Raw genomic sequence first — 16,445 nt, 5'->3', positions numbered from 1 at the left:
ATCATATCACTTTTACGGTAGAACTCAGGGGAGGGGGAGAGATCTATAAAAATAAATAAACCCTAATAACCCTTGAACCACCCGACCGGTCTCGATCAAATTTTCAACATAGCTGAGGTTCGGACCTGTAACTTTTTTATATTTTTACTTTGACGGTAGAACTTATGAAAGGGGGAGGGGAGGAGGAATTTATATATAAAAATAAATAAAGCTTAACTCTTGAACCACCCAATCATCTTGATCAATTTTTCAATACAGGTGACGTTTGAACCTGGAATAACTTTTGTCATTTAACTTTGACGATGCAACGTAAGGGACGGGAAGGGGAAGATGCATGTAAAAAATAAAAATGAAAGTGACTGCCTTTGTGACTTCATCGCTCTGAAACCACTCGACCGATCTCGATCAAATTTTTAACATAGATGAGGTACGGGCCAGGGATGGTTCTATTCACTTTGACGATCGGACGTAAGGGAGGGGGAGGAAGGAGTTAATAAATAAATTAAACTTAATAACTCTTGAACCAAACGATCAATCTGGATTTTTTTTTTTTGACATAGATGAAGTTCCGGTCTGAGATGATTTTTTTATCATTTCACTTTAATGGTAGAACATAGGGGAGGGGATAGGAGGGGGAGATATATAAAAATAAATAAAACTTAACTCTTGAACTACCAGACCGATCTCGATGAAATTTACACCTAGATGAAGTTTAAACGTGTGATGGTTTTTGCCATATCATTTTCACGGTGTAATTTAAAGGTGGGGGAAGGGGAGAGACGTTTAAAAATTTTAGAAAATGACCGATATTAGTGTCGAATCCAGTTTTCAGGGTCGCTGGGATGAACAATGACATGTCTTATACCGTGCCCCGCAACAATGGGAGGGGAGGGGATATATAACAATCATCAATATTATTTTTTCTTAATTGAACCCAGCGAAGCGGGTAATTGATGCTAGTATAGCCTATATATTCCATTATTTTCCAGGAAAAATCTTTATTGAACGCCTGACGATATCATGATACACTAGTTTGATTATTAATAATATAATTTTTATGAAACTATTTGGTTCATTTTGAAACGTAAAATTCTAAGAATTAAAATTATATTACAATATGTGTGTGTGTATGTATGTATGTATGTATGTGTATACGGCCTTTCAACAAGTTTTTTCCCCTTTGTTTTCAAGATATAAAATTGAAATTTTGCACACGTATTATGTACATAACAACGTACTCTTTTTTAAAATTCAGATCCCTACTTGAGCCCAGGCCCGGGCCAGAGAGGCGCAAGAATTTCGAAATTTTTTTTTTTGAAAAACCTTTCGGTTTTTCCCGATTTTCCCGTTTCCAGTGTATAATACGGACAAGCGAGCGGTACCGTTGGAAAGTATGCTCTATTCTAAAAAAAAACGAGGTATGAACTACGATCCTACGATAAATAGGAAGGAACAGTAGCTGTTTCAGTGAAAGTCTAAAATTTACCTCAAAAAGTGGAAATCCTAAAAGGGTTAAAGAGTCTCTCAATAATACACCATAGTTGACGCACCCATAACGTCCAGCAGGAGAACTTTGATAATAGATTGAGAGAGATATTGTTGAGGATTGTGGTTACTATTGTACATGCCACCAAGAATTACGGTTCAATTGTTGCGTGACAAGTATCAAGAACAAACTAGTCAATCTTGGAAATGACAGAACAATACAGGTAAAACTTTCGCGATGCCACTATAACTACTCGCTGCATGCTATTAGTAAATTCAGGCCTATATAGTAGACCTGCACGGGCCGAATTTTTCGGCCCGAGCCCGGCCCGGCCCGATAAGATTTTTAAAATTCTTGGCCCAAGCCCGGCCCGGGCCCGAAAAATTTTAAAAGTATCATTTTGTAACATTTTCACGGGCACACTTCGTTTGCCTTCATTCTAATTATTGTTTAACGAAAGTCAATAATTATTAAAGAATTGCAATTAATCGGCTCTAGCCCGGCCCGACTTGAAGAGAAATCAGTGTCGGCCCGCGGGCCGGGCCGAGCTTCGGGCCTCGGGCTGGGCCCAGCCCGAGCAGGTCTCTACTATATAGAACGTTATTTTCTATCATAATAATCATCAGAAGTATTCTGCGATTATTGGCAGGTCACTTGCTGGAACCATCGATCAACCGCCGACAAGATACCGTCGATCAACTGTAGCATCCTTCCTTCTTCCTCTCTTTCCTGCCACCATAGCCTATAGCACGTATCTTATGACGCAGTTCCTTCTTAGAGAATGCCCTAGTCAGTTTCTCTTCCTCTCGTCAATTACCTTTAATATTGTTCTTTTCTTTCCCACCATTTCTAACATCCTATCATTTATAATAGCATAAGGTTTACTGAAATGACCCAATTCTCCCCAAGTTGTTAACAAAAGACCATATACTAATGCTGACGACTATTCGCAATTTTTAATGTGATGTAGATCATAGATCTATGAAGTGGTGTATGCAGGGTGGGAGGTTACCGGGTTTTAACCCCCTCCTTTGTACGGAGAACTGTAAATTTACTTTATTAAAGAGATTATTTACTTTACTTTATTTACTTTGTTAAATTTATTTTATTAAAAGATTATTTACTTTATTAACATACTGCCACAACCAGGTAGTATATTGGATATAATCCCACCAACAACTGACCTTCGCCTTATCTCCATTGACATTTAACTCACGGTGTGCAGACAAATGGAAAACAGACCTTCATTTAAAAAAACGACAGAACTTTCTTAGTAAGATTTGAAGCTTTCCTGGCGGCGTATATGATAAAGTTCTTAGTTATCTTTATATATTGGCATCAATTAAAATTTCAAAATATTGATTTGAGCATTTTTTCTTTAAAAAAAATTACAAAAATTCAAACGAAACAATTTTACTTTGGACGTTGTTTATTTTAATACAAAAGGTCAATAACTGACATTGTTTAGAGTAGGCATTTTCCAAACGGTGTAGTACAATGAAACCAATCGTGTGTCGGAGAAAGGTTAGGACTTTGAAACTAATTATAGAAAAGATTACTAAATCTTTTAAAATGGTAGCTATAATTATTTTTTATCATTTCATAGCAGTTCCAGTGTCATAGGTTATGATCAAAGATAGGAAGTAACTTGGAAGTATATATATATAAAAAAAACTATTAAATTTTTATATGTGAGCCGCAGGATTTTAAATTACGTGTCAAAAACTGAAAAATATTGTAAAACGCTGGTACTGAAGAATGACAATGTAAATCCTTGTTTTCTCAAGATTAAAAATTATTTCAAAAAAGTAAAATCCAACTATCAGCAAATAAAATAAAAATATATCCGAAAAAAAAAAGCTATATGCATGCGGATACCGCGGATTTCTAACAAAGGGCAATATTAAAATTTCGAGAACATTCAAGTAGGAGACATGAAGTACTGATTTTTGTACCTCTTATTTCACTGATAAATATGAAATGATAATTTGTGACGCCGTAGCATGACAATATCCTCAGCAGGAAATCTTATACAAACACACTCAAAACTATTTCCAAATATAATAGTATTTCCTTTGCTAAAGGGTTATTCTTCAACTTTTTATAGGCTACAGTCTTCTTAATAGGTATTATTTTCAAAATAGACGAAAACGGAACGAAGTTTTGCTTTGAATAAGCGTAGCCGGCGATAGAATAACCTACAACTAGACTAACTCATAAGTATTCTTGGTTTTTAAAGACCCTAAAATCTACGGCACAAATGCCCATAGAAATACGTTCCTATCTTTTCTTTTTTCTATTTAATAATAATAAGGCGGTAGTATTTGAGAAGGACGAGAGCTAGTTATACAAATAGACAGTGAAAACCCTTATTGAATATCGATGAAGAGGCAAATAGGGGACTACACTGAAGGTTTTTAATAGAGTTTGAACAGAGGTCTACTGAGAGAAAGAAAGAAAGGAAACCATTTCCCTTCGGGGGTTCCCTTACAAACTTACGCTGCGCGTCGCCTTCTCTCTTGTGAACCCACACTAGGAGACCAAAATCTTCGCTTCTGCTTTTCCAATGAGAGCAGGAGTCCGTCTTGGGAGCAGTTAGGCTTTGAACCAAGAGACAGAGGAAGAGACGAAACGTATAGCACACTTCTCAGCTAATCTCATATTGATTCCCCTGCACCCAACCCATCCCCCCTTTCCAAAAATCCTTGGAGACCGCCACTGTGTGTGCTCTGCTTCTTCTTCTCAAGAGCTTTTGACCCAGTTCGGAAGTAAGGCTTCCAGTTCCTTTCTCTCTCTCTCTCTCTCTCTCTCCTTTCATTCCGAACAGAAAAACAAGGAATCTCTTTCACTCTCCCTCTCATTATTTTGTCCTTCTTGCAAAATGAAGGGACACTGAAAATCTCAGAACAGTGTTGGCAACATGTATATTAATTACTGAATCGAAACAAAATGTCAGCATCATGTGTTACTGAGACATAAAAGCATTATGGCGATGCTTCACATACTGGAAAAGGGAAAATTCTAGGCAAATAATGTTCTTTCATGTTTAAAATTGCTTTTGTTAGAAGTTGTAACAGATATTGAGATAGTGTTATGGAACTGCAGTGCAGCAGCCTGACAATTTGTCTTTATAACCTGTGGTTTTGCATAAAGATTCGTAGGAAGTTTATTTTATATATGGACTGTTGTAGTTGGGATTATGAGTGCAGGTACAGTCAGCAATAAAAGTTCTTTCCGTTTGGTAAAATTTCTTTTGGGAATAACGGAACGTACAACGGTCATGTGGCTGGAACGTGCAGAAAATTACATTCTTTTTAATTTACTGAAGACTGTACTCAAATTGTCCTTTTATTCTGGAGTTATTAAATATATACAAAACTAATTTCATCACCCGCAAAGAATCTTTGTCGCTGACTGTGCAAGAAAAATAAGTCAAAGGAAAATTTATATAAATATAAAAAGACATCTACACATACATACACAAGGTATTTCAAAACAACACCGACAACGTTTGGGAGTTGGTTCCTGACACCAAGATAAAACAAAAAGTACAGACCAGCCTGTATGCACAAATGCTTCCTTTCGGAGTTATAGGCTGCTAAAATCATAAAAAAAAAAGAACTTTAAAGGTTCATAGCTGCAATACTATGGGATCTACCGTAGTTGGATCAAGATTTCACATAGGAACTAATATGTGCGCTATCCAAAAATACATATTTCAGAATCCTGCGATACTCGCAATAATTTTTATAGAGGGAGTTTGGCTACGGCATATAATAAGAAGTACTTACCAACTAACTCTATAAAAAATGTTGCGGAAGTACCTTGGGATTCTAAAACATGGATATTTGGATAGGATACACACTAGTTCCTAAGTGAAGTCTTGACCTGACTACGGTGGTTCACATTGTTTTGGAGCTATGGACTTTTAAAGATAATTTTTTCATGTTTTCGGCAGCCTATAACTCCGAAAGGAAGCATTTGTGCACCCAGGTTGGCCTATATTTTTTGTCTGATCTTGGTGTCAGGAATCACCTCCAAAACGTTGTCAGTGTTGTTTTGAAACACTATATATATATATATATATATATATATATATATATATATATATATATATATATATATATATATATATGTGTGTGTGATTATTAAAAGTATATTATCACATTAGGAGATAGCAATCGCCAACAGATACAATCTACTTCAGCAGAATAAAAACAGTCAACAAATATTGTCAACGAACGACATACTAATTAGCGCTATTAAAATTAGTTTTCCTCGATTTTTTCAAAACTACGCATGATAGTTTATCCTCAAAGGAGAATGTTATTTTGCTGAGCTTGATGTGATATATTGATTGATATAAAACAAGATTGTAGTTAAACAGAAATTGAACTTTGGACTATATCTCATTAACCATACTATGTGCTGCCATCTTGTCACTGTCATATTGAAGAGCTTGATGGTAGTACCCTTCCAGTATAGGACTAGCTCGGGAGAGTAATGCTCCCGGAAGTAGAAACGAGAAAAACAGTTCTGATTGGTTGGCGTTATCCACGTCTTGCCATGTTGCATTAAAATAGCAGAAACCAAACGCTTCCTGTTGTCGGCCTTGGTGGCCGAGTGGGCTAGCGCTATACACTAGTAATAAAAGTCTCTTTTTGCGTGAGTTCAAACCCAGCCCGAGGAAAGTTTTTTAAAAACATTTTTTACATTTTTATAACACTTATTAAATTAAAATAATATGAAAATAATACTTTAAAAAGTGATTTATTTACTTTTGTGCAGATGAGTAGTTGTAGTATTTATGCCCTTGTACTCCATGATATAGGGCTGGTTTTGTTCCCCTTGTACTTCATGATATAAATTTTGTGATCAACTTAAAACAATTGGTTAGGATAGCGCGTAAAACAGCTGGCTAGAGTAGCGCGCGGAAAAACGTACTTCCGGGAGTATTACTCTCCCGAGCGGGTCGTTTCAGTATCACTTTTACCTCAATAAGCAGCATGGTTGTCATACTGCATCGCCATCAATTAAGATTACAAATTAATTGATTTCTTTCAGTTTTCTGTGTGAGTAAGCAAGGTGAACATCAACATATTTGAACTGCTCTTTATTAAATTCCACAATATATATTATGTCTCTTTGAATATTTTATTTCCGTTAAATGCCAATAATATTGTGGAATTTAGTAAAGAGCAGTTCAAATATTTTGATGTTCATCTTGGTTACTCATACATGTACTTTTATTTGATTATTATAGTAATTTTTAATATTATACTAGTTTTCACTTGTTATTGGTTGCGAAACATGGTCGCTCATTCTAAGGGAAGAACGTAGACAAAGTATCTGAGAACAACATTTAGAGACGAATATTTGGACCTAAGAGGAACAGGAATGCGGAATGGCGGAAAGTTCATAACGAAAAAGTGCATAATTTATACCGTTTACCAAACATTGTTACGATAATCAAGTCTAGGAGGCTGAGGTGGGCAGGTTACGTAGCGAGAATGGAAGAAAGTAGGAATACTTTCGAAGTTTTAACTGGAAATCCAATCGGAAAACGTCGATTAGAAAGACCTAGACACAGGTGGGAGGATAGTATTAAGATGGATCTCGCAGAAATAAGAATGCAAAGTAGAAATTGGATCAAGTTGGCTAAGGATAGAAATCAATGGAGAGCTTTTGTGAAAGCGGCATTGAACCTCCGAGATCCATAGGCCATAGGGTGAATGAGCTAGTTTGAATTTGTTATATGAAATGAAATGAAATTTTTGAGTTTTACATTCCACGGTTATGCCGGCTAGGCTAAAGGAGACTGTGATGATGAGAAATTAATGAAAATGGTGGAATGAAGAAAGTGGGAGGAAACGGGAGAATCCCGAGGAAACCCACGCACACGGTGTTTGTCCACCACAAAATTCACTTGGCGGAAGCAGGGTTTGAACCCGAACCCCATGCACCAGAGGTGAACGCTCTACCACCGGCATACAACTAATGTTATCGTAGATATTGTATTAATGAGCCGAATGTTCTGTAAAAAGTCTTCCATAGACTCACTCATCACTTAATAATTCCTGGTTTCAAACTAAGTAAATTAATTAATCATCGTTGTGGTAAAGTTTTGCGTAAAAAATTAACACATTGAAACAACAGAAATGCTTTCCAAAAATTATACTTCTAACAAATAAATAAATATACGTAAATAAACAATATCAAGCACATGAACTCTTCCTTATAAAAAGATCCACATCTTCAAAACTCTAAAAGATTACTTTCACTTTTCCAACTTTGAATATACTACTAACTTGCAATTGAGAAACTATAATTAGGCTATCCAAAGTTCTATTTATTTCGGGGAAAGGGGATGCAAATTTTATAAATCTTTCATTTCCGAATAGTTTTAAATCAAGTATCTCATAGGAAATACTCAAGATTTGAGATCCTCTACATATTATAGACATCGAGCGGTTTCTTCTCAATTTCGGACTTCATTTTAAATAGTTCACTCTGGCTTTCAATAATCACTTACTACAACCTAAATTTTAAATCCGATTTTTTCAAAAGCTGCCGCAACTGGGAAAAAATATTTCAGTTGAGTTTTGTTGAAATTTAATTAAAATAAAATGAACTTACAAAAGGTACTTAGTAATTAGGTCTACATATTTATGTCAGACTGGTTATTATTATTTAAAATAAATAAGTTTTGTTACAAATATTTTAAAATTTTTTACATACAAATTTTCTGTAGCTTTTGTTAACAAATTTAGACACTTTAGATGGTAACACTGGAATATTCACTAGGAAACATCTGCGCATGAATGAGGTGACTTCTGAAGATCAGGAACATCTCTCCCTCGCTCTCTTTTTTTGTTCTTCCTTGGTTCCCTATAATTATTATTAAAGACAAAACTAGGCTCCTTAAGGCAATATGCTCAAACCATCAACATTATTACTACGTACCCTCGTTCATTTTATTTGGGAGCGCTTGCACAGAGTCGTGTCTTAAACAAAAAAAATTCTAACTTGGAACAGTTTCAATTTGCGTATTTACTACCGTTTGTTAATGAAAACTTCTATGAACGACATTTCTCTCTCTCTCTCTCTCTCTCTCTCTCTCTCTCTCTTTGTGTGTGTGTGTTTGTGTGAAATCACTCTTCCTCAGAGGAAAGAGATCATTACAATGATACTGAATATAAATTTCACAAACTTTGCAGACACTCCGATAAATGAATTCTACTCACGTGACGACGAATCACACAGCTTCTAGAACTACTTGTGTAAGTACAATTTCCTAATTTTTCCAGTTATTTCACAAAAAAAGAACTGGAAAGTTCTCGGACTGATCAGAAGAAGAAGTATCTATATCAAAGAAACTTTCTTGCAAACATATATACTTAATCTGAAAGTTAACCACACTCAACAAATCATTTTGCTTTTGTTTATATCAAAGTCGTTCAAAATACGAGCCTCGTGATTTATTTTGTCGAATGTCAAGAAATCGATTCGTTCCCGCTAAGGACAAAAAAAAAAAAAAAAAAAAAAAAAAAAAAAAAAAACAATAGCAAAATTTGGAATAGGATGGATAAGATATGCACACTGAAACTTTATAAATATTTTTAAAGGAACAGTGCTTTGCCAGTATTATATAAGGGAGAACTGCCTATTTATGTTGCTCAGCGAACTGCACGAGAAGTTTGCAGTATGGAAAAAAATTCTACTGTATAGTCTAAAAATGATTGCTTTTAAAAAGTGAAGAGTACACGGGAAGAGCGAGGGAAGCTCATTTCTAAGGATTTTTATTTTTTGGTGTCAATCGGTAGACGGCAACATGAGGCTTCTCGACATATACTCATTTGTGACAGAAAAGTTTGGAGTCCCATGTGAATGTTTTCTTCAAAAGCACGAGAGATGAAAGAATGATGAATGTCTTAGCATTTGCTGAATGTACCATAAAAGCTCAATTTTCTATTGAATCAGAACAGTGGCGATTAGGATTTCTCAGTTGTGTTTTGATTCCAGTGATAAGATTCTCATGCCTTACCAACATAGGTTTTGAAATGGAAAGATCTAATCTCTAAATTTCTAGACACACAACACTCCGTAATACAAACATGCCACATTAGAAATGACCTAAGGATGACCAGAACCGGATCTTGAAATACTCGGGTTCAGGATAATAACGAATCCAGGTACCCGATTATCAGTTCTAGAACCGGGTATCCGATTCTCGATTCCGGATCCAGGCACATGATTCTCGGCTTTGGAACCAAGTACTCGATTCTCACTAGATCCGGAACCGTGTAAGCCGAATCAGACATTTTCTAGCCATCCCTAGAACGAACATAGATGAGATGCAGGCATAGCGTTTCAAACTGTAAAAAGCTGATGTCTCAGAAGGATGAAAATATGATTCTTCAAGTGTAATTTGTATAACGACATAGTACTATCAAGCAAGTATTTTGCTACTTTCTCGTCTATGTCTAATATGGCGCCAAACTGTGATGTTAAATGCACGGCAACTTTTCTATTGCTTTCGTCAATGTGCCAGGGTCCGACGACTAAACTGTTTTGTCTCCGTGAAGTTGATGACTGTAGGAGATAGAGACGAAGTAGTTGTTGCACAACGCGGAAGGAGTTGCAGTCTGCGGTGAACCTAACATAACTAACCACCAGCATAACAGACCTTTGCGGACATGAGCTTGCCACAAGAAATCTGTTAATCGGAAGCTTTCTGGACCGAGTGGTCGTCGCGTCTTTCATTCACGTGATTCAACAGTTTACCTCACGACGCTGGGTGGACGTCGAAAATTGGGGTACTTCGGCCAGGAATTGAACCTTGGATCATGCTGAGATGATTCCATCGCTCTAACTGGTAGATTACGTGGACTTCTAGGTTTTCCAGGTCACGAGTTACAAATTTACAGGTCTAAATATAGTGTCTACTACAAAACAAAGAGAAACTATATTTTTCCTGCCCAGGTGTTTTCTCATGTACTACGCATGACTTCTCTAGATATTTTCAATTATTTCATGAAATTTCTTGAATTTTCCAGAACTTTTTAGGAGTAAGCAGAATTCTCTGTCTTTTCCACGTTTTACAGGTCGGTGGGAACGCTGATCAATTTTTTCCCAGTGAGTTATTGTTATTATTTGCCGATACTATTATTAAGTTTTCTCCGAAAATTTCGACTACAAAACTTTCCAAGTGCTAACAAATTGTTAGCACTCTTCTCAGCTATTATGAAAACAAAGAACTAAGAAGATGAGATAAAATATTGAATTGCAAATGACAGAAAATTGCAATGTGGGCTCTCAGTCTACACTTGAGTGCAAAGGGTTAAGGGAATGTACTTTGATCAGCTTTCTCACTGGTCGCAAGACTTTATAGCCATCCTATAGAAAAAATGTTCACATTACATACTGTACGTGGAAAAATTGTTTACAAACAATTATTTAAGAAACAAAACCAATATATGTGTTTTTGCCTTTCTCTTGTTTGACTTTTGTTTCTTTCCAATATACTGTCAGGAAAGTACATTTTGTCGATTCTATGCAATCGATGCTAATGTCGCATCACAAAAGTTTTGTCATTTTTGTTTTTTCTACTTTTTTTTTTAAGCCGCAAGGTTTGTTTGACTGCTGCTGCAATTCGATTGCCTAAAAAAAGAAAGAAAAAGAAAGAACAAATATTGGTAATACCGATTGACGTTTTACAACCGCCATAAAAGGTACCTTCACAAAAATAATATCGAAGCCTGGTCCTGCAAGAATGGCTCGAAGAATGCCATATACGATAGTTTCTAATATGTCTACAGCGAGTTTTCAACAACGAAAGTGCTATTATATATTTTTTGCCCCTTCAGAAGAAATGAAATAAAAAAAAAAATCATGAACGTTCACTCAGAAAATCGGATCACAATATCAGGCACGCACAAGTATGTTAAAACCCTTTTTAAAAGTTATATTCTCACATTCATAGACGCAAGTTGCGACATTTCTTCCAAAACTTCTGTGCAGAAAATGATCTAATAAAATGTCATAAGATGTGAAAGAATGTGAAAGAATTTAAATAGTGGTCGATTATTCCATTATTTTTCAAATTTTATAAGTATTTTGTTTGATTACTGGACATTATGCGAAAATAATAACAAAAAAGATAAACAAGAATACACTCGTAATATCTCAAGACACGGACAGAGCCATTACTTATCATCTAAGCCAGACACGTTCCGGATCATATATTACGCCTGAAGCTAGACTACTTGTGACTATAACTCGAACATAAGTTGAACTTGAGGAACAACTCTTGTAACAACAGTAATAATTACTTAATATTAAAATGATGATTAATAATAGTTGTAGTCAATTATATATTATATATATATATATATATATATATATATATATATATATATATATATATAATCAACAACCGTAAAGTTGCACTTCACTGCATTATACGTGGCATAAACATCGCAAGAACTGCACATAATGAGTGTGCCCATGAGTAATTAAAGCCCACCATCCTTTCACACTACGAATAGTCTAAAGTGTTCGTGTAGTTAGGTTTCAAGTCTAATAAAAATCAGATAAAATTTTACTTCAATGGAATAAGAAATTATAGTTTTACAAAAATATAATGCATGACAGCTGAAGAAAAAGAAAAAAATAGGATGTGCTTAAGCACACATCGTAGCTACGTCTATGAATATAGCAGGATGAGATCATGACAAGATATTTGTCAATTTTTTTTGTATTTTTACTGAAAAAATCTTAAAAGTGTAGAGTGTGTCCTTTCACTTGTGATTCAAAGTATGTGCGATGTCTTACCCCGTTGGTTGTTGGTTCGAATACGAGAAAAAAATAATACATATAACAAAATAGTTAACACAGGCAAGAGAGGAATGTGTCGAAATACTGCTTGTTACTGTTTCTTCGCCTCAACCGAATACCGTAGTTGTTCTGTTAAATGAAAGACATCTAGAGAGATATTGAATTCATTAAAATTGTTTTATTCGTCACTGTTATTGTGGTAATAATAATAATAATAATAATAATAATAATAATAATAATAATAATAATAATAATAATAATAATAATAATAATAATAATAATAATAATAATAATAATAACGAGGAACACAAGGGAAGTTAACGTAAACAGCATTACTTTTCAATTTGAGACATAAAAAAGCCTACCGCTTATACCAATGGTAAAAGTTCCCAAACTCTTGAATACATTTCTAACTGCCCTTTTTAGACTAATTTGAAAACGCGAAATCCAATGGAATTATTTTGAAACATATCTGTTCATGAGATCATGAGAAAAAAATATCTCAAAGTTGGGATATAAACAAATAAATAATATTCCAACCTTAAGGTCATTTTCCTCGTGACCCCATCAACATCAAATAGGTTTTAAAACATTTCCATTGTGTTTCGCGATTTCAAATTTATCTTAAAAAAAGAAAGAAACGCAATTACAAATTTATCCATGAGTGGACACTTTTAAACATTGGCATGAGCGATAGTATCCTGGGTATCCAAAACGTGTGGGTATTCACCGAACTCCGAAACTTTTCTCGATACAATAAGGATAAGGGTATTTACTGTTAATATATCAAATAAACTTGTGATTGGGAATTATTATATTTATTTGTATTCATATTTCAAAAAAGATAATTTAAGAAAAGCAAAAAATCCGCTTTATCTTGCCCTTGACTTATTTCTTTGTACTTCATCTTGATATTTTACAACAGAGACTGAGAAAAGTCCAATAATGTTTGAAATTGTACTACCTTCACTTTGAGAGTATACGAATCTTTGTATGTATTTATGAACATTATTTCAGAGAATATCTTGATTTTGAAAAATAAGATAACTTAAACTTTAGATGTTTTGATACTTACGCTTCGTTGATGATGATATTGTTATCTCGATACTGTTGTCGTTGATCTCCGTAGATGTTATTGTATCGCGGAGAATCGAGCTCGTTGGGAGTGGCGCCAGTCTCCAAATCTTGACTTAGTCCTTGGGGGCGGGGGGTTCGTTGCGCTAATACTGACTTTTGCAATCCCACTGCCATCAACAGCAGCAGTAGCAGTGGAACTGCCACAAAAGGATTCCGTGATGGAGTATCCATAGCAAAAAGCTTGGATGGTTTTAGTTTTTCTTATCTGAAAAGACAGAATTATAACATGCATAAATACTACAGAAAATAATACACACAGCATGTTTATGTTAAGTACATAACAACAGCAAGTACATCAGAGATACGAAGAGTTGTTCAATATATTCTGGGACTGAATTTGAGAGGGGAGAGTATAGAAGGAAAACAAAATCATAAATAAACCTTTTTCTTTTTCCTTTTTAAAAATACTTTGAAGTTTTATTAGCTTACTCGAATTCAGAATTCATAACCACATTTCGATTACTTTGTACCAGGAAAAAAATAGCTTTACTAACAGATGGTTGTAATAAATCAATGATCAATAAAATTTATTTTTTAAAAAGGCAATAAGCAGTTTTCTGTTTCTAATTACGATTTATATTACTATTATCTTCTTTACTATTTCCAACACTTCATTATTGCTTTTCTGTTCGACCAAGATAATGTTAATTTTCCTCTACGTACACATTTCGAAACTAACTAGTTTTCGTAGGTCCCCCCCCCCTCATAATGTTCCTATTTCTGCTCTGTACAAACTTCGCACGAAATATTTAAACCTTCACGCAACGCTTTCCTCTTCTTTCCAAGACCTTCTTCGTCAATTCTATTATTCCTTTTATTTACCCATTTATATTTTATATCTTCACTAACAATACTACACCAAACTAGTCACCTATTGCAGTTCCATCCCATCCTTTATACCCGTAGCTGCCATAATTTCTAGTGTTTCAATCACCATTACCTTCGTGTGCATATTTATCTTGAATGATTCCATATTCTTCACAGTATTTCTTCAGTGAGAAACTATGACAATATTGTTTTTCAAGAAGTTGAATTCTAACGATTGTGATAGAAGACATATGGTAAAAAGAGTGAGGAAGGGAAAAAAGCTACAATTGTTGTGTGCAATTAACAGGGATAACTTTAACAGTTGAGAACTTTGGTGAATGGTAACTTCTCAAATAACGGCAAGTAATCTATTAGTGATGACAAAATACTGATGATGAAGCAAAAAAACGTTTTTAATAAGTACACGTACTATGCCAAAATAATACCAATGCAATATCCGCACTGAAATAGTACTTCTGGATCTGGTTAGAGGAAACATTGTGTATTCAGTTCTGGTTTCGGTTTTCTTCAAAAATCTGTTTTCACCAAAACCGGTTCGGTTTTCTTCAAAATTTGTTTCGGTTTCGGTTTTTTCACCCGTTCCGGTTTTTTCCAAAATTTGTTCTATTTCTGACCAGCATAGTGTTTCGTTGTTCTCCGGAAACTGATTCCGTTTCCACAGAAATAGTTTTATATGTTTTTCAAAAGTTTTCACCGAAACTGATTTCGGTTAAAGCCGAACCGGTTTTGGAGAAAAACGAAACCGATTTCGATGAAAAACCGAACCGGTTTCGATTAAGAACCAAACTAGTTTTGGAGAAAACCGAAATGTCGGATTTCGGAGTTTCTACAAACCGGTTTCTGTTTTTTAAATAAAAAAACGGTTTTGCCCATTCCTAGTATTCACCCGATGGTTTGGCGTTGCAGCGTCCACCCAGTGTCCTGAGGACAATTGGGGAACTAATTAAAAGAAGGAAGTAGCGAACTTGGGCCTAGGAAAGAAGCATTAACGGATATGGGAGCTAATAAGCTGCCCACACATCACTCTGAAGGCATTAGTGCCACAACCCAGCTAGGTAGGTCCTAGTCTGCTAAGGGCTGTTGCGCCAGGCCCTTTAGGCTAAAGGAGATGGAGGATTAATGAAACTGAATCATTACGAAAGAGTTGATGGAATGAGAATGTGTGAGAGAAAGCGGGAAAACCCTAAAAAAACTCACAAAATGGACACGATATTCACCACAAACTTGCATGTCTTGGAATCGAACTAAAGACAACAAATACATCAATTTACACCAACGATAGCTCAGAGACGTGGTTATATTAGGAATCTAGACAACTTACATTGTTAGTTGCATTATGAATGAGATGGAGAAAGAACACGAAACAGAAAAAAAGCTCATTATCAAATTTCAAGTCATTTTAAATCAACACTGCATATATGCGCAGAATTCAATGTGCCTTTATTAGTAGCATCATTTGATGTATTTTCATTCCAACGTGGCTCTAAGGTTCACGCAGGGGCGCACTCACGCGAGAGATCCACCAGGTTCGGATCTTTTCCCCGAAACTTTGTAACTTTTTTTTATACAATTGTACATTTTCTTAATGAAACCATAGACCCTACTTGTTTAAGCTTGAACATTTTTAATAGTCTTTTCGAGTTGAGTTCATTGTGAGATTAACGTTCCTTTCAGCACCGAGGCTATACAAGACGGGACCTACTGATTTATGTGGCAATCCAAATCACATGAGCTCCCGCTGGGAATCGAATCCGGGTCTCCTACGCTAAAGGCGCGTACGTTAACTACTTAGCCACGAATTAATCTTTTTGAGTAGAATAACACTATCAATACTACACAGATGCAGGGCGCGAAATCATAACAGTCAAAGTGAAAAAAAAAAAGGCTTTGCACTGCAATGTTTCGACATGGAGAGTTAATATATTTGAACATCCATAACTAAACTATGTAAGATTTGGGGATACCGTTAATCATTCGTTCACACACTAATTACATGTTGCTTATCACTATATATGAATTACTATAATTAATTTACAAGCTTCTGACAATAGCACAATTTTATTAGCCCAGTAACTTTTTAGTGAGGGGAAATTTTCTTCCAAGAACATTAAGCAGGGAACAATTCTCCCTCATCCCCCACAATTTCGCAACCTACATA

The 16,445-nt window shown here is 35.3% G+C and overlaps 1 protein-coding gene across 4 annotated transcripts in view; it reads right to left on the bottom strand.

Annotated features, from left to right (window-relative positions):
- Mcr (macroglobulin complement-related) overlaps positions 1–16,445 on the bottom strand; it is a 662,510-nt gene that overhangs the window by 191,070 nt on the left and 454,995 nt on the right. For all 4 annotated transcript variants that reach the window (XM_081760841.1, XM_081760848.1, XM_081760844.1 and 1 more), the window contains one exon: positions 13,398–13,664. In XM_081760841.1, coding sequence (XP_081616967.1) covers positions 13,398–13,630 — 233 coding nt within the window. In that variant the 5' untranslated portion in view covers positions 13,631–13,664. The remainder of the gene's footprint in view (positions 1–13,397; positions 13,665–16,445) is intronic.

The sequence above is a fragment of the Thermobia domestica genome, chromosome 1 (genome assembly GCF_964235325.1).
Source record: "Thermobia domestica chromosome 1, izTheDome1.hap1.1, whole genome shotgun sequence".
NCBI classification, from domain to species: Eukaryota; Metazoa; Arthropoda; class Insecta; order Zygentoma; family Lepismatidae; genus Thermobia; species Thermobia domestica.
The sequence above is the reverse complement of the archived record's forward strand: the minus strand, read 5'-3'. Positions and strand labels throughout refer to the sequence as shown.